Source organism: Manacus candei, unplaced genomic scaffold (assembly GCF_025592945.1).
Source record: "Manacus candei isolate 608988 ecotype Guabito, Panama unplaced genomic scaffold, ASM2559294v1 h1tg000028l, whole genome shotgun sequence".
NCBI lineage: Eukaryota > Metazoa > Chordata > Aves > Passeriformes > Pipridae > Manacus > Manacus candei.
Genome location: NW_026138076.1, coordinates 28,615,982 through 28,634,032, shown reverse-complemented (window position 1 = coordinate 28,634,032; position 18,051 = coordinate 28,615,982). Strand labels below are relative to the sequence as shown.

General features: G+C 42.0%; 2 protein-coding genes across 3 annotated transcripts; one reads left to right on the top strand and one right to left on the bottom strand.

Annotated features, from left to right (window-relative positions):
• Window positions 1–1,277: 1,277 nt before the first annotated feature.
• Window positions 1,278–11,516, bottom strand: SARAF (store-operated calcium entry associated regulatory factor). Of its 2 annotated transcripts, none has more exons than XM_051790697.1 (6): window positions 11,372–11,516; window positions 10,544–10,719; window positions 8,922–9,312; window positions 6,054–6,162; window positions 4,193–4,314; window positions 1,278–3,687 (listed from the first exon to the last, which is right to left on the bottom strand). In XM_051790697.1, exons 1-6 carry the CDS (start codon window positions 11,448–11,450, stop codon window positions 3,662–3,664), a joined length of 903 nt encoding a protein of 300 aa, XP_051646657.1. In that variant the 5' UTR covers window positions 11,451–11,516; the 3' UTR covers window positions 1,278–3,661. The 2 variants fall into 2 exon arrangements, with proteins under 2 accessions (XP_051646657.1, XP_051646658.1); XM_051790698.1 differs by having other exon boundaries at window positions 4,193–4,311.
• A 105-nt stretch (window positions 11,517–11,621) lies between these two features.
• Window positions 11,622–16,750, top strand: LEPROTL1 (leptin receptor overlapping transcript like 1). Its single transcript, XM_051790702.1, has 4 exons — window positions 11,622–11,759; window positions 11,969–12,044; window positions 13,466–13,652; window positions 14,259–16,750. The coding sequence occupies exons 1-4, from the start codon at window positions 11,744–11,746 to the stop codon at window positions 14,373–14,375; spliced, it is 396 nt and encodes a 131-aa protein (XP_051646662.1). The 5' UTR covers window positions 11,622–11,743; the 3' UTR covers window positions 14,376–16,750.
• The last annotated feature ends 1,301 nt before the right edge of the window (window positions 16,751–18,051 follow it).

Below are 18,051 nucleotides of genomic sequence, written 5' to 3'. Positions count from 1 at the left end.
GTCCGTTGGTACAGATTCCATTGCTGCGAGATTTTTTAGCATTTTTGTGGTTTTGCTCATATACTTTAGTTCATAGGCAACTGGGCTATTTCTGTACCGCAATCACTGGTTGATAGGGCACTCTGAAAATACTAAGAACTAATACTAATTTGCTTTACTAAGGAGATAAAAATACAGCACTTGTAATAGGTGCTAAGTGGACAACAGTCTTATGTGCAAATGCTGCATATGCAGGCAGACATCACTTGCTACTTTATTCCAGCAATTTCTCTCTGCAACAACTCTTAGTGCTGGAAATTGTGCCACTTGGCTTGATTCCCCTTTTGGAACTTAGTGATATAAAGTGATGATCGTGGAAGAATTTTACTTTTAAAAACAACCACCTACCATCTCGCCTTGCTGGTAAGTCTAACACACACACGGCACCTAGGAAAAAAGCGAGGTGTGTAGCAACAGTCTGCAGAACTAGCCAAGATCTGACCTGGGAGCTGAGTCACAAGACAGAACAGCATAGAGAAAAGCTTATCTCTGTGCATCTTTTTTTTCTTTCATCACATGCTTCAGGGGAAGTCAGCTGTAAAACCAGGAGTTTCGTTCCTGTAATGAGCTTTAGCTTTGTGTGAGGATATAAGCCTTGTCAGAGTATGAGAAGTACTAGTCCCAGATGCCAAATAGAATTGCAATTATCTACAACAGCATTTTACAGTTTAAGCATTTACATATGCCTTGCAACTATGAAGTTGCTGTGAAGATGCTGCCAAAACCCTGCCTAGGAGCAGAAGACAGACTAGGACCTTCCAGATCTGATGCTCAGGAAGGAAGCTCAAGGCCTCTCACAAGTATGAACTCTAAGCTGCCTTCCACAAGTTCTTTTCATTCAGGAGCATCAGCAACATCCCTTATGTTTGACCAAGGAAACACTGGTAACAGAATTTGCAGGCCTCAGTTTAACCCTACTTTACAACAGCCAAGACGTTGAACTGCCTTTATCTGTAGACCAGGGCTCTATCCAGCAGTGACAAATTCTCTGTGTAAGAAGTTGATGTCAGCTTAGGCTACACCAGTGTAGAGTTCTGCTACATACACAACCAGGCACAGCAATGATCAGAAATTCTTTTGAAAGGTTCGGTCCATCACCTTCTAAAACCAGGAACTTGACGACACAGCAGAGATTTTCTGCAGACTCAGATCCAAAACCATGATTTACAAGAAAGCATTTAATTCCTTACAGTGTTCAGTATTTTGTTATTGAAAATCTAATCAGTATAATAACTCTATTCCCAGAATTGTTTTATTTTATTGAAACAACATACAGCTTACCCACTCTGGGTCTGGGGGTAAAGGATGATATTACACCACCTGGGAAGTGGACGGAGACAGACAACTCTGAAAAAACAGAACACGCCATCCCTGCAAGCCTCAAGATAATGCTTAAAAGACAAAAGTACTCCTTATTCACTTATTTCATTATCAAAGGGAAGGGCAAAAATATCCTACAGATTTGGAAACTGTATTCAGTATTCATCAAGTTCATGTATCAAATCACATTTCATGCAGAAACTATAAATACATAAATACATACGAAAAAAATTGTCTAAAACATTTCATAGCACGTTGTAATTTGAGAGCTAACTTCAGCTTCAAATTACCCAGTTAGCAAAAATCCAGTTTCATTGTTAGGTAATTAGTTGGCAAAGAGAATATTGACTGTGACAAGTTTCAACCTGAATACACTTAGAAATAAGTAAAAACTCCACAATTAAAATACATTATTTTGCTACACTTTGTCAAAAAGGTAAGAGACTTACCATATACTACTTCTCATAAAAAGTAGAACTTTCTAACAGGCCATCAGTAAGGTATTCCCTTTTTGTTTTTAGGTTCATAATGCAGATTGTTAATGCAGTTATTTTTCCCCAACCCTCAGGCAGCTCTGAGAAGCAAACTGCCATTTTACCCTCAAGTTATCAATTTCATTTGATATTTTCAAAATAACATTTTCAGTGCAAGTACTTTTTCATAGCTTCTGTTGACTTCATACAGACTTCTGTGTTTTTTGATGGTTTTGTTTGCTTGTTTATTTTGGTTTTGTTTTCTTCTTTGGTTTTTATTGTTTGAGTAAGCCAGACATTGAACTTGGGCATAATCATATGAGCCAATTTTTTCTGTACTCATAGCTGCTTTCAGATTAGTTATGCTGAAGTCACTTTCTTAGAAACTAACCAGACCTGCTATATCTCCTTGTAGAGGTGCAACTTGTATCAGCAAAGCAGTGCTTTGCTTTCACTGTAATAGTTTATATCAATTCCCAGACACTTTACTTTCACAAGGCTGAAAGCTATGCTCCTCCTGCTGCTGCCAGCATACAAAACCTGTGCACACCACACTTCTACACTCTATTAGGATGAGTTCTGGAGAAGACCTGGGGGTCAAGCAGCCCATTTTTCACTCTTGCCCTCTTCCCACAATCCTGAGAAATTTCTCTGCTTTCTTCTCAGCAATGCTTCTCCCAGGGCAGTGTCAATCACACAAGAACTGTATGATACTTCTCAGAGCCCCCAAAATATAATCACAGAATAAAGCTTTTCTGCTTCCCACTCTTTAACAGCACTTTGTTTTGAAAAAGTATACTGGGTAAAGTTTCCATCCTGTTAGACATTCAATTTTCTTTTTTGCTCAGTATCAAGGCCTGCTGTGCTCTAGAGATTCTACCAGCTCTGGATTAAGAATACTCCCTTCTCTTTGCAATAAGCACCTTTGGTTTACTGTGTCACAGACAGATCATCTAGCAGGACAGATCATTCACATCAGAAGTTTTCACAGCACTGCCAACATCCACCATTAAAAGCAAAGCCTGTGGCCTCAATGCTGGCAAAATGTCTGCTATCACCTGAATTTAAATTATCTCAGTCTTCCAGAAAAACGTTCAAATTAGAGAAAAACCATCTTGTCTCTTTTCAGGTTACTTATTTACTTCCTCCCTAATTTATACGCAAAATCCCCCAGGTTTGCACAGTCACCTTGGATAAGCTCTAAAACATGGAGCATCCTCAAATCTGCAAATTTTAGCTCCAACAGTCACACATCACAGCTACAAACATATTAATGTTAGTCTCTCTATATACAGTTTTACTCTTTTCCACTGAGGAAAAACTGCAACACTTATCTGAGTAGCTGACTGCACTTACAGTAAAGTTCACATGAATTCTACAACGACGAACAAAAATAGCTTCAAAGAGCAGCAGTCCTTAGGTATCAGGTGGATGCTGGACTACCAAGAAAGAGGTGGAAAAAAATACGTCAGAAATTCTAGATCAAATGAAATTAAGCCCAAAACATGAATAGCAAGCTACTTGTTAAAAACTCTGGTAAGGCTATCATTGCCATAATCCCTCAGATATATAGTCACTGTAACATCATTTTTCTTAACTTGGATGAATTTATTCTGTATGAGAAGCTGCTGATTTGAAACAGTGGATGTTCCAGCACTTGTGATATCCTACACAGCAGTGAGAGTCCACATTTCCACAAAGAAAGAAAGGATCTTTTTGCCTAGTCTTTCATACTTCACATTCCCTTCTGAAACCTACTATTAATAAAATAAATACAAGTGCACAGGAAGATTCAGTTCAATGACTCCGATGTAATAACGTCAAGGATTTCATCTTCGTTTTGTGCCCCCAAAGCCTGCAAAGAAAAAAAATGTCAGCTCCACTACAGCCTTTCCACTGAACTCTCTAGTTCTAAAAGGGCTAAAGGTGGCAAGGGGGACAAGGTACACATATTCACATGAAGTAGAACAGCAACCAACTGTGGGCTGACTGGCCTGAAAACTATTCTTGCAGATTAGACAACCTGTATTCTACAAAGAACATGCTTGTTCATGCTTGCTAGAGAAGGGAATGTATAATGTGCACCAGAAGGGAAACCCTTAAAGTAATGCACCTTGCCACTGAAGACAAACCCAATACTGGTGGTACCATGCCCACCATACACCTGTGGGGAGTTTCATGCCCCACAATGCTGCCCTACTTCCACAGGAAACCGAAATAAAGGACATGGTTACATGCCCACCTATACCAACTGATAAAATAAAACAAAGAATGTTTGCTGAATCTCAACTAATGTCTGCATATTTTTGATAGGTCAAAGTCTCTTGAGCTTCAGGAGATGCAAAGGTGTTTTGCCTTACCAGAAGCAGTTCTTGTTCCTGAACTGCTACCTTGTGTGGAATTGCTTGAGTGCTCATTCATAGGAGGTGCAGCTGTGGGATCTGTCCACATACTGTAATATGGGGAACGTGGCTGTGCTCTGCTGTGAGACAGAGTAGAAAAAAAGATTCATTAGTGACGTTATGAAAAATTAAGAAGATACCATTCCAAACAAGACAACTGGAGCTCTGAGGAAAACTGTAAACAGGCAGTTGTTTCAAATCTGGAAATCCCCCTATTGAACGTATTTACATGTTGAGAACAAGGCTATCCAGTGTTGTTATAATATCACCTGTAGACTTCCAAAAGGAAATTAAACCTCATTCTTTAAAATAAGCAATTCTATCAATTGCAAATGAGGAAAGTTTTCCCTCTGAAATTCTGACCTTAGATTCTATCAGACAAGAAAAGATATTCAACATCAGAAGCTTAAATGCATTTTGGCAACACCTACATCCCAGCCATGTCAGCCAAGGGAAAACATCCTTCTGTTAACTATTTTGAAAAGGTTGTATCATTAACTCTAACATATCACGATCTTTGACTCATTGATTTAATTTATTTGCTTCCATGGATATGGGATTTCCTGCTGCTGAAATGGACAAAGAGCTGTCTCACACTTTCTGGCACCAGCATTTTGAGGCACATAATTTAAAAAAAAAATCAAATTAAATAATAGTGGACCAAAGACTGTTTTAAAAGAATAGAAGCCAAGTTAGGAAGCTTGTTCATGTATCTGGACTTATTCAGTTAGGTCTCTAATCCTGAACAATAAGATGTGGCTATGGAAATAGGGGGGGTGGAAATCAATTAACTAACCTGTTTGTAGATACTACGTAAATACAATGCTTAAGCACAAGGATCATGTATTTCAACTTAAGAAATACTAAGACAATAAGACCTTTAACACATTTTACCTTTTGAGAATTGCTAGCAGAGTTAATATAAGGCTTCTGTTATTACAAAAAATAACAACAAAAAGAATCTCAACAACTTTACAATCAAGATGCTTTAACACACTCCTGTCCATATTATTTTACTTTCAAACTTTCAATATAAAAAAAGGTATATGGTTATATTTAATCTGTTACATTGCCACGTTCCTACAGGAATAGACTCAATACACATGCAGTTATTAGATAAAAAGAGAAAACTGCTTGGGCTCTAAAGATTCCCTGGAGGAGTCACATATTTTCTCCAGTAAAGCCTAAAATGGAACCAAACTCCTACACTGAAACCAATGCATTTTAAATGCCTAAAAGTGTCAAGCAAATATGACCAGCAGATGGTTACTCCAGCACAAAACTGCTTCTGAATGCTGTTTATGTTATGTTTTTTCAAAATACAACTTACATAAGACCTACAAGTCCTCTGGAAAACCATACCTCTTGGATTTCCACACATGGGCCATTGGTAGACTGAAGATTAAAGGCTGTTTAATCTAATCACACTGAGTATCACATAAGAGCAGCTGCCATACAGACTGACTTCAGGAGAGATGACACTGATAGAAGAGACCTATCTACAGATAGTCATATTAGGCATAAAACTATCTGTGTTTTAAGGCAGTCTGCAGGTAGATTGTTTAAAAGCTCAATTTAAATTTGCAGGCCATTATGCCAGGTCAGGGTAATTAAAAGCAGAATGAAGTACCTCAGTCCTCCCAGTTCTTCCCCAGAAATGTGCTTATAATGTCTCTGATGCTGCGGCTAGACATAACTCCTCAAAATTCTTCTAGTGTTAGGATTTTATAGCTTTAATGACACAGGCCTGAAAGCTTAGACACAATGTCAACACAGCATATGGCATACCCCCTTAAAATCTGATAGATGCATGTTTTACCTGTGACTGCCTGCCAAGTAGCCTAGCAAGCCTCCTGCTCCTAATCCAGTCCAAAATCCTGGTCCTGAATGGGCTCCATGATGGGAATGAGTTCCAAAGCTATTGTCATCTTAAACAAAACAAAAATAGGAAACATCAGTTAGTAGCCTAATCCTCAGACCAGCTGTTGCAACAAGATTCTCTCCTGTTAAAGATAATGGAAAATTAGAAAAGCTCTTCCTAATTCCAGTAGATTCTTGATCAAGCTTAACTTGAGAGGCCTCACATTTCAGAAAGCAGGGAAAAACACAGAAACGAACACTGCTTTGAGGAGTTTTATGCTAAAAATCTACTTCCACCCCATCTCACAGCCCTGACATTCACAAAACATGGAAAGTCCCTGCCTGCTGATCTATAAACAGACAATTAAGACTAAAAATAGAAAAGGAAAGGAAGAAAGAATAATCTGAAGGTCACATAGCAGGCCAGAGGCAGACACAGGAGCAGAAATCAAATAGGTAAGACTACAAAGTGAGTAAACCACAAAGACATACAGCTTCTAATCTCACTCAGCACAGCTGCACCATTTGAGTCACAGTGGCTCAGTGTGATGGCTAACATTACTTGTATTGTTCCTGCTAATCCTAGTCTGGGATTTGTTATCAAAAGGCATGTTAACTGCAATCACATTGCAAAGTTTTTATTATGCATGAGTCACCAAGCTTGACAAATACCTTGATGAAACTGCAAGCATATCAAGTAGGTTGTGGGGGAAGGAGAGTCATAGATTTTTTACATGTGACCTGCATAACATGAGGTTCTGAGTCAGAACTGAATGTCTTCCATTTAGAAATAAAAACAGAAGAGACAACCCCAAAGTAGAATAATTTTCTGGTCTAGAGAAAAACACAAATGCAAGAATAAGCTCAACCACAGGCTTAACACATAAGGAAGTATAAAAAGCAAGGAAGATAACATTAGAGGCTCCCTGAAACACGCCCACCTGAACAAGTGGACCAGAGATAATGGAAGTAAAAGTTATAGAAGGTCTAGTTTGTCTTTAAACTGGTATGAAATAATCAGTTTTCAGTCTGCATTGGATTTGATGTTGAATTTCATTTTGAATGCATGGGGAGAAAGATAAACTCTCACTGTGATATATCAGTAATGCTGATTTGACCCAGAAAAAAAAAACTACTTCCTTTACTGTAAAAACAATGTTAATCAGAGATGAACCAACTCATTTGTTCAAAAGCACCGTGACTGAACATTGACTCAGAAAACTGAGTCATTTTTTGCTGAAATATCTAGAGTAAACATGAAGAATCATGTCAAACCACAAACAGAGAGAAAGCAGAATTTTATTAAGATAGGTTGGCTAAACTAGTTTCACAGGACACGCTCTGCATGTTAACAGGATTTAAAATGAGGCAAACTAAATATTAACAGCAATACACAAACATTGCTTTCCATTGCTGTCCGGATTTCCAAAGATTAATACCTTCCTGGGAACACATGGACATACACACTCAGAGATGTGCTTTTGCTCTGCTGCCAGAATATAAGGCAGACATTAAATGCAATGAAATAGTGTAACAATTGGTGCAATTAATCAACAAGGAACAGGACAGAAAAAAACGAAAGTAACTCTTCACTGTTTTGCCTGTGTCCAGTATGACAGAGCCCTGTCTTATGACCAGGGCTCTACTGACTACCACAGTAGTGCCAATGGCAAGTGCCCACACAGGGTCACTGATGCACATGCAGCATAGAAAGACAGCTTGAAATAACTACATGGAAACCAATTTGCAAAGCCAACAGTAATAGAGAAGCAGAATCCCTTTAATTTTCTGCTGCAGGTACATCTGAATGTTTCTGCTGGGCACGCCCTGCACAAGGGTATCCCAAAGAGTTACACTGCACCCTCTGTTGGCCAAGCTGCTTGAGCAAAACTTGAAGAAACCATTAATACGCATTACTAAAATGCAAACCTCTAAGTAAACTTAATCCTTGTTATATATTTTCTTGCTAAAACCCCTTCTCTATCTCACAAAAAAAAAGATTATGTAACTTGTGAGAATATAATTTAAGTTCCAATGCTGTGAGCAGCTTGCACATGCAGAGGGTTAAATCAGTTGGTCAGACACCAGATGAGCAACGTTTATGTTCCTCAGACACTGTGACTGCCTAAGGAAGATCATTTATTAAGTGAAAGAAGTCATCAGTTTTCTGGGAGAAGAAAAAGTGCACCCTTTCCTAGCAGCACCCTTGTCATTGCTTATCTATTGCTTACAACTTCAGATGAAAGGCCCCACGTGAGATTGAGATGAGGTACCTCTAATGCCAGTTCACAGCCACTGTTCTCTGTTCTGAGAACCAAATCTTTCAGCTGCTGGAACTACACTGAAGCACCTGTTAAACAGAGGACTGGTATATGATACTCAACTCCATTAACTGCTTTGTGAATGAAATCAGTGCTGAAAGATCCTTCTGTAAGGTTTCAAAGCACCTCTTTGGAATGGGTTTGCTTCTGGCTGCATAAGACCATTCTCTCTTCCAGATTACCTATGAAAATTATTCTCCCTGTCATAATCCTCCTATTTCACAGGGTATGAAAAGAACACTTGCAGAGCATGGGGAGATGGATTTTCATAGGTTCAAAGGGCAGCTTGCTGCATAGCTGCCCTGAAAGCCTGTGGAAAACCAAGTTCTTATTTTCTCTTTTGAACAAAGAACAGAACACAAAGCTGGCTGCAGGCTCTGCAGCCAAATCAGCAGAGTCAACTGCCAATGCTCTGGTTTTAAGCTGGTCCCACCTGCTCCTACTGCAGATAAAACAGTATAACCCTGCTTGCTCTTTTGAGTACAGAGAACAGGTCAGGGCCCTACCTGTGAAGCTGGACTTAAAGCCAGGAGGAGGAGGTGCCTGCTGACTCTGCCAGAACGGCCTCGCGAATCCATCACTGTCACCGGGACTCTGCTGAGGCTGCTGATTGCTGAGGAAGAACTTGTATACTCCAAAAGCAAGAGCAAGAAGAACTATTACAACAATCGCTCCAGAACCAGAATCAGAAGAATCATGCCTTGACTGATAATAGCTAGAACCAAAGCTTCCAGAGGTCTTCACCTTCCTTTCACCTTCCTCAGTCAGCTCTAGCCTGAACAGCAAACTACAGGAGCCTCTCAAGATGTAAGGATCATCCGGGTAATCGTAGCCTTCACAGCTCACTTCTATGTGTCCAAAGCGGTAGGCTTTGTCCAAGTCTGCTTTGCACTGCCACTGGAAAAATAAACACAATACAAAGTAAAATCTTCTGCTCCAGAGATTAAAATACCTGTCTGCTTCCCCAAATATGCTCTGAAATAAAGCTGTGATTGCTAACAAACTATCTAAGGGGCCACAGGGTATGAAATTTCTGAGCACTTATTTTGAAAAGGAGTAGGAATTTGATGTTAACTAAAGATGATTTTTAAATCCTACAACTTGAAAAAAAATTCTGATCTTTCAGAACACTGAAGAGTTACGACTCTGGAAGATTTTGTTTTTCTTCACTGGACAGGTTTTTAAATATTTCTTCTTTAGATAAAGCAATACTTCTAAAAACATGCTATACCCTGTGCAACAGTTACTTAATAAATGCCTGTCCTGTGTAAACTTGATGGCAGCTACAAAAACACAACATGTGATCCTGAAATCCAGTGAACCCAATTCAGTTTGTGTCCATGCAGAAACCAAAAGAAACTGGGACAGACATCATTAGGCATTCAAATCCAACACTTAAAATCCTACTGCAGACTCTGCAGTTGAATATATGTGGATTCTTCAGCCTCATGTTTCCTTGAGGTGCCTGAACTTACCATCTCTAACTGCAAGTGACACATATTTTGGAGAGGAAACAAAAAAGTAGTAATTTCTAAATAAATAATTCAGGACAGCAGTATCAACTGTCAATTCAAATTTGACTGTTCTTTTACAGTACTGTGTCAGTTTTAACACTCACCTTCAGCCTTGATTCCTGGTTATCTACTGACAGGAGCTTAGGTAACAGCTAACAAAAAGCAGAGCCATGACTACTTCCTGACAAGCACTCACATCCTAAGGTGCAAGAAGAAGTCATGCAAGCCCAAAACTTAGTGTTTAAAAGGTAGAGCTGAAGTGAAGCAACTATTTATAATCCCTTTCCACTCTAATAAAAAATGGAAATCCACACAGCAATATCAATTCCAAGAGCATCCTCTGAGGTTTGCCAGAGTTTGATTTTATAAACCCAAGAACTATTTATTTAAAACCAATGAAGGTTCGCTGTGCACCCTCAAGGATATTTCAAACATATACATACAGTAGTTCCGGAAAATGCAAGCCAAGAAGTATTTAGGTTAAGTTTTAGTCATCAAAGGCCATCTAACAAAAAGCAAACTGAACTGACACCCTAGTTCTTTCCTTCTTCAGAAATTACCGAGTGTAGGGGAAGGTGATTTCATTAAATGTTTAACAAGTTTTAAACAGTTACCTGTACATCATAGCCATCCCAACCTTTGTTGTAACACTGAACCACCTCAGGGACACGGGAACACCCCGCAGTGCCTCCCGTGCACTGCAGCTGCGGGACCGCAGGTGTCCGCCGGGACGTCGTGTACTGCCCTCTGTGGAGAGTGAGCGCCTGTATGTCCCTCAGCAGAACCTTCCCTGAAACGGGGAGCACAAACGTCAGAACCATGGCATTAATTGGGCTGGAAAAGACCTCTGAGATCACCGAGTCCAGCCCATGGCTGAACACCACGTCAACTCGACCATAGCACTAAGTGCCACATGCAGTTTTTCTTTAAACACCTCCAAGGACAGTGACTCCACCACCTCCCTGGGCAGCTCATTCCAATGTGTAATCACGTGAAAAAATTCTTCCTAATGCTTGTCAGCACTTGTCCAGGTTCGTTTCCCCTGGCCACAAGGGCCTCCTCTCAGGACACGACTGGCCATACAGAGACCGAAGCAGTGCCTTGCTTCTCTACGGGAGACAAAGCCGCAGGAAGCACCAGACGCGCAGAGGGAAACAAGGCATTTCCCTCGTTTCCTGCCGAGGCAGCTATGGGCTACTCCTCTTAGGCATATAAGCAGCCCCGACCGCACAGCGGGATGACTGCTGCGGCACAAGCCGCCTTAAAGGGCACCCCAACCCAAACGCCTTCCTGGCGCGGGCCCAGGCACAACCCCTCCTTCCCCCGTGCCGCCGCCGCCAGCCCGGCATAGCTGCGCAGCGCCGGGCCCGTAGGGAGCAGCGGCGGCGCCAGGAGAGGCGACAGGGGCCGCGCTGAGCCCCGTTTACCCCTGCGGGTCTCACCCGGGCGGTCCCAGCCCAGCGCGGGGCCGGCGGCGGCGCAGAGCAGGAGCAGCAGGAGGTGAGCGGTGGCGGCCGCCATGACAGCGCTAAACTACGTCACCGTCCGCCCCGGCGGGGGGAACACAGCGGAAGGGAGGGAGCTTCTCTCTGTGCCACGCCCCCAGAAGTCCGTGGGGCCAATAGGCGGCGAGGGCGCGGCGCTTCCCGCGCTTCGCTTATAGGGCGGGGCCGCCGTCTCGCGACTTTCGCGCGCGCGCGTCACGCGGGCAGGGCGCTCCACCTTCCCGGCCGCGGCTTCCGGTTCCGTGCGGCAGTTCCGGTTCCCGGCGCGCGTCCCTCCGTTGCCGCGCGGCTCGCGGGACAGGCGGCGCCATGGCCGGGATCAAAGGTGCGCGCGGGGGGCGCGGGGCGGCCCTCGCGGGCAGGGGCGGGTGCGGGCCGGAGCCGCCGCGGGAGTCCCCCGTGCCCCTCCCCCCCCGTGTCCCCTGTGCCGGGCGGGCGGCGCTGCGCTGAGACCGCGTTGGTTTGCGGGTCGCGCTCGGTTTTGTACGGCGTGTCGCGCCCTTCATCTGCGGTCCGCTTGTGTTCTCGTTGCAGCCTTGATCAGCCTGTCCTTCGGCGGAGCGGTCGGACTGATGTTCCTGATGCTCGGATGTGCCCTTCCCCAGTACAAGTAACGTGCACTCGCTTCCTGTTCTTTGTATCTTGTTTTGTGTGTCACTACCCCCACAGTGGTTTGGGTTTCGTCATTTCAGAATCACAGAATCGTTAGGTTGGAAGGGACTTCTGGAGATCATCTAGTCCACCCCCCCTGCATACCAAGGCAGTTGTGGACTGAGAAGTCCTCTCTGTGTAGGAGGGGTCTTGGGGTTTGCCTTTGTTTTTTTGCTTCGAAAGATTGGGGTGGGAAAAAAGACCATCCGGGGTTTAACTCACCTTAGAAGTGGTGACAACAAAAGTTAAGCTACCAGGCCTGACTGCAGACTGTTGTTAAAGGGTACACTGCCCTGACATGTCCCAGCTATTGTCTATGGCTGACAAACAAACAGGAACTCCTGAGGTAGGCAGCAAGTCTGTGTTATCCAGGGAAGCATCTGCATTTTCTTTGGCTGCATAGTAGTAGCTGGGCTCTCAGTCAGGTGGAGCTTTTGCTGTGTCCCAGGCAGGTAATGTAGCATCTGGAGTGATTGCAGCTGCTACCTGTACTTTGGGTATGTCCATTCCTATCCTTTAGTTCTCAGGAGATACAAAGTAGCAGACCAAAAGTGCAGGTAGTTATACCTGTGGCTTTGACTTTTTGCAAGTGAATGCTGACTCTACAGAAAATCTCTTAAATTGACTTACTGAATGTTAAATAACATTCAGTAAATAACCTGTTATTGGTTGTGAATTGCAGTTCTCTACATATATGACCATGACATATATAAAACCAGTGCTGGTGACACAAACCCTTGGGAAGGAGATGACTGTGCAGTTGCCCTTCAAACAGTGCAATAAAGTTTTATTGAAACAATGTGCACCTGCATTTGTGTGCCTGAGAAGTCTAGTCTGGTGAGCTGCAAGCAAAAAAAAGAGTGATGCCAAAACAATGGTGTAGTTTTTGTAGGTGTCTGCTGGTTGCATTCAGATTTTAAAAAAAAGTGGAAAAAAATGTCTTGGTTCCCCATGGTGGCTGAGTATTGTCTGAGAATGATGCTCTGTCCCACATGTGTGCACTGAAAGCCTATGGCCAAAATGATGTAAGGGCTCTGCAAAGGTATCTCTGCAATTCTTAAGCACAGCTGACAGGATAAACTTTGGAGTTAAGCTCATCTTGTGAGGTGGCATTGGATTTAGGCTTGCATAGTGAAATGTTGCTTTATGAATATCCTGTTAGTGAGCTCTGCTGCCACTGAGGTCAGCCGAAGCCGCTCACAAACATGGTCTGCTGGATTAATGTCAGCTTGTTCCAAAGCAAAGGATTTGCCTTCTCTGGGTTTGTGTCTGTCTTTCCTGAATGTGGATGCTGGATGGGGAAAATACCTTGTGTTGATTTTAGGAAGGACAGGAAGACAATCGAGTTAACTTAAATTTTTCTTCTCCTTTCTTTTTCAGCCAGTACTGGCCACTGTTTGTTCTGTTTTTTTACATCCTGTCTCCTATCCCGTACTGCATAGCAAGAAGATTAGTAGATGACACAGATGCTACAAGTAATGCCTGCAAGGAGCTAGCAATATTCCTTACAACAGGCATTGTGGTATCAGCATTTGGGCTACCAATAGTGTTTGCAAGAGCAGCACTGGTTAGTAATATTTCAACCTGTGATTGTTTGGTTTTTTTTTCTAGAAAACTTTATTCTTGATGTTTGGGGTTTTTTACTGAAGATAAAGCTCTTGTGCGCTAAACAACTCTTATAATTGCACACTTAAATGTTTGCAGTGGAAACAGAATAATACAGCTCAGACGGTCAGTCTGAGTGCCTCACACCCTCACTCTCCCTGGAAAACATCCACCTCCTTTTTTGTTGCTGGCATATCTGCTGGTGTTTTGAAGACCTTAAATAAATGTCTGTTTAAAAAAGTCTTACAGAGTAGTTGGCAATATAACTGGGCCGTAGATGTGTTTGATGCTGTAACCTAGCCCTACTTTATACACCAAAACAGCTGTGCCTGCTAGCCAACACTTTGAGTATGGATAGAAAAAACTTGTGCTGCTTGGCTGGCTGTGAATTGATCAAGTAATTTTAGGTAAACCCAGCCATCTCGGTGTAACCACAAATAACGATATAACCTTATTGCATCATGGGCACGTTACTGAACTTTGTCTAGAATGGGACAGCAAGATGTTGCCTTTTGTCTTGTCAGTATTCAGTTCCAAATGTGTCTAACTAAATTCCCCTTGTTCACAGATTTACTGGGGCGCGTGCGCACTTGTTCTTACAGGGAATACAGTCATCTTTGCCACAATCCTAGGATTTTTCTTGGTCTTTGGCAGCAATGACGACTTCAGCTGGCAGCAGTGGTGAAAGGAAGATAAGAGAACTATCACAGGCATCTTGTCATGCAGTGGCCATCCATACAAATGAGAGAATGGGCAATAAAGAGAAGTAGCGTAGCAAGCCTCTTGAGTATTCTAGATGCTCCTTTTCACGTTGTTCGTTCTGAGTGTACTACTGTTACTGACAGGGTTTATATGTTTTTATGAAGTGAAGAGATTATTGATTTCATTTTTACCTATGGTATGTTTTTAGATGCTCTCTTGGTTTAAAATTGTCATTCTTCTGTCTGGTGTTTTATGTGAAGCTTTAAATCAGGAACAAGAACATTTAAACATGGTTTCAAAGAAGATTTAAAGTTGGGGTTTTTGGTTGGTTTTTTGGTTGTTTTTTTTATTTAAGCTAAGCATTAGTACTATGTTTCAGTTTTAATTTTTTTTAAATACCAGGATTAAATTATACACAAGCTGATTGGAGGTAAGAGATTGTCCACCACCACTGTCAATTTCCAAATCAACAGATTGTTGCTATATTGTAGCTATATTTTTAGAGGCAAGGCGGGTTGGAAAGTACCGGTTGCAGATTTTCTTCTGCCCATACCTCATACCGGGTGATGAATGTTGATAGCCTTCATTTCAGGACAAGGCTGAGGAGCAGGTAGAGTTATTTGGGAGAAAAGTCCTAAATTTTAACACTGCTAGCCCTCTTACCTGCTTTGTTATTGATTCTGTGGATGTGACATTCAAATGCTCTGTAAATGTATTGATGCTGACATACATAACTAAAGTGTATTGTACGGGAAGGGAAAATGATGTTTAAATTCCATTTTTTAAAAAAAGTATCTTTTGAACTCTTTCTATTTATAAGTATTGTATGGTTTTGAACTTTTATGTCAAGTTTTTACCACAAAGATGGTAAAATGTTCATTTATGGAACTACTGGTCTATGTTAATTTGAAGCATATACAAAGCTATTTCCTCCTCCCCCTTTTTAATTTATTTTATACATAGTATATATATATATAATAAAACAGCTTTTAAAATGTAGATTAAAACTTTGTGTTAAACCTGCCTAAGAATGATTCCCCCCCCCGCTTTTTTTTTTTCCCCTCACAATGCGGTTGAGTGACTTTTTTGGAAGTCACTGGCTGAACTGATTTCACTTGACTCTTTTTAAGTTCTTATGCACTATTGGTTGATAGGATTTAATGTTATGTCTGTAACTGTAGCTTGTGTTCTGTAAGATCGCACATGTAGCTTCAGATATTTAAGACAAGTTTTATGCATACCTCTCAATTGTCTGGATTTTTCATTTGAAGAAATCTGCCATTAGACATTCCATCACAACACAGTTGATGAGTACCACATAACCAGGTTTGACTGTACCACATGCAGTGATGAACTTGACCAAACATACTTCTAAATGGTATTTTTCAATTCTTTAAAAAAAGTCTAAGAATCTTAACCATGCGTAATTAAAAGCTGACAGTTGCTTAGGTTTTGCTTAACAGTGTGAAAAGGCACAGAACTGCAGGTTTTGGCTGTAGAATTTGTGTGCAGATGCAAAGTATAAAGCTTGAATATATGTATATATTCATATTTGTATATGAATGTCTGCAAGGTTTGATAGTAACGGTAGCGACTTGCATGATGTGCTCAAGGAACTGAAACCGGCAGGTGGGGACAGCAGGGGTGTCACTGCCTATGTGTTCTGCTTTGTTAATGTCTTGTGGGTAAAACAAGAGCTCAATTTTGTCAGTGCTGGTAGAGGAACAAGTAGGTGCCAAGGCTCTAGTGCAGAAGCCAGTGCATAGCAGAGGGTGTTTCAGCCATAAGTAAGGGGTTCACCAGACTGCCTGCGATGGTGGCATTTGGAGCTGCAAGAGGGCTGTAGGGTCACGTGTTTCATCCCTTCTTTCATCCCCTCTGCCACTGCAATGGAGGCAGAAAATCTTCCAAACCAGTGGCGAAAGTTGCAGTCCTTTGCAGTCCTTGCAAAGGAGGAATGTTTAGGACATGTACCAATCTGAATCTGTTACCAACTCCTTTTTCATGGTCAGGAACTGTTTTCTCCTTCACTCCTGAAGCCTGCTTCTCCTTATGATGCTACCCTCTGGATCACTGGCCACGGAGCTGACTGTGTATGTATTGGTGGTGCATTTTTTTGTTTGTTAATTGCATTACAGCACTACCTTCTTTGCTTGCACACCAAGTACAGGCAGTATTGCTCTGATTTGTGAGCTAGACACTTGAGAGGTATAATCCTTCCATATAATATGCACTGAGATAGCATTGCCATCCTTCTAGAGGGAAAAACTTTGAGCGATAAAAATTTTAAATGGCGATCTTTAGTTCTGTATGTTTAATCAAAAATACTCTAATAAAAGGAGTATTTTGTTTAACGTATGAATTGGTTTTTCTTTTTCATTTCTTTAATGTGATTGTCATTCCTGTGGCAGAGATGACACCAGATTGCTCACTAGTCCTTCAGAGTGAGTATTCATGTCATTTACCTGGGGCTGCTCTATAAAGAGAGGCTCGAGTGTCCAGTGCTGTACTAGTTGCACTGAGCTGGCTTTGCTGGTTGTATCTCACACCTGGAGTTTTATCTCAAGTTTGTGTTTGAAGGCCAAATCCTGATATGTTGCTGGAATTATACAAAGTAATGGCCACCCTTACTCTCTGATGTATTTATAACTTTACAATTTTTATTTAAAAAAACCCCATCCCTTGTGATATTTGTAATGATATGTGGCATTTCTGAAATTTGAAAAGTGATGTCAGTCTTTAACAGAAGAAAGTAATGGGAATTGATGGAAAATCTTTTTGGGGTGAGCCATCATCCCCTTCCCTCTCTTGACACACACTCACTTTGGTCATATCTGTTGATTTTTTTTTTTCTGTTTGTTTATTCTAAGAGGGGAAAAAGGTTGGTTAAAATATTAACTGCATTTCTTAAGTCAAAACATTGGAAGAGGAGCGAGGTAATTTGGCAATAACTAAGGTACTACGGCTGCACACAGTTTTTTCATGAAATCAAAATAAATCAGAGAAAATACTGAGTTGGAAGGGACTCACAAGTATGGTCAAGTCCAACTCCTGGCCCTGTGCAGGACACCCCAAGAATCACATCATGTGCCTGAGAGTGTCATCCAGATGCTTCTTGAACTCAGACGGGCTTAGTGCTGTGACCACTTCCACTGCCCAACCATGCTCTGGGTGAAAAACTTTTTCTTAATATCCTACCTAAACCTCACCTGACTCAGCTTCGGGCCATTCCCTCAGGTCCTGTCACTGGTTACCACAGAGAAGAGATCAGTGTCTGCACCTCCTCTTCCTTCCCCTCACAAGGAAGTTGTAACTGCAATGAGGTCTCCCCTCAGTCTCCTCCAGGCTGAACAGACCAAGTGCCCTCAGCCACTCCTCCCATGGCCTTCCCTCAAGGCCCTTCACCATTTTCGTTGCCCTCCTTTGGATGCTCTCTAAGAGCTTAACATCTTTCTTATATTGTGACACCCAAAACTGCACACAATATTCAAGGTGAGGCCGCCCCAGTGCAGAGCAGAGCAGGACAATCCCCTCCCTCGACCAGCTGGCTATGCTTTGCCTGATGCCCCCCAGGACACGGTTGGCCCTCCTGGCTGCCAGGGCACAGCTGACTCAGATTCAACTTGCCATCGACCAGGACCTCCAGGTCCCTTCCCACT

Excerpts from the sequence above, each read along its gene's own strand:
- SARAF (XM_051790697.1), bottom strand. The coding sequence starts at position 11,450 with ATGGCGGCCGCCACCGCTCACCTCCTGCTGCTCCTGCTCTGCGCCGCC. Across the intron at positions 10,720-11,371 it reads GCTGGGCTGGGACCGCCCGG|GGAAGGTTCTGCTGAGGGAC; the intron begins GTGAGACCCGCA and ends TCCCCGTTTCAG. Across the intron at positions 4,315-6,053 it reads TACTTGGCAGGCAGTCACAG|CAGAGCACAGCCACGTTCCC; the intron begins GTAAAACATGCA and ends TCTGTCTCACAG.
- LEPROTL1 (XM_051790702.1), top strand. Across the intron at positions 12,045-13,465 it reads TGTGCCCTTCCCCAGTACAA|CCAGTACTGGCCACTGTTTG; the intron begins GTAACGTGCACT and ends TTTCTTTTTCAG. Across the intron at positions 13,653-14,258 it reads TGTTTGCAAGAGCAGCACTG|ATTTACTGGGGCGCGTGCGC; the intron begins GTTAGTAATATT and ends CCTTGTTCACAG.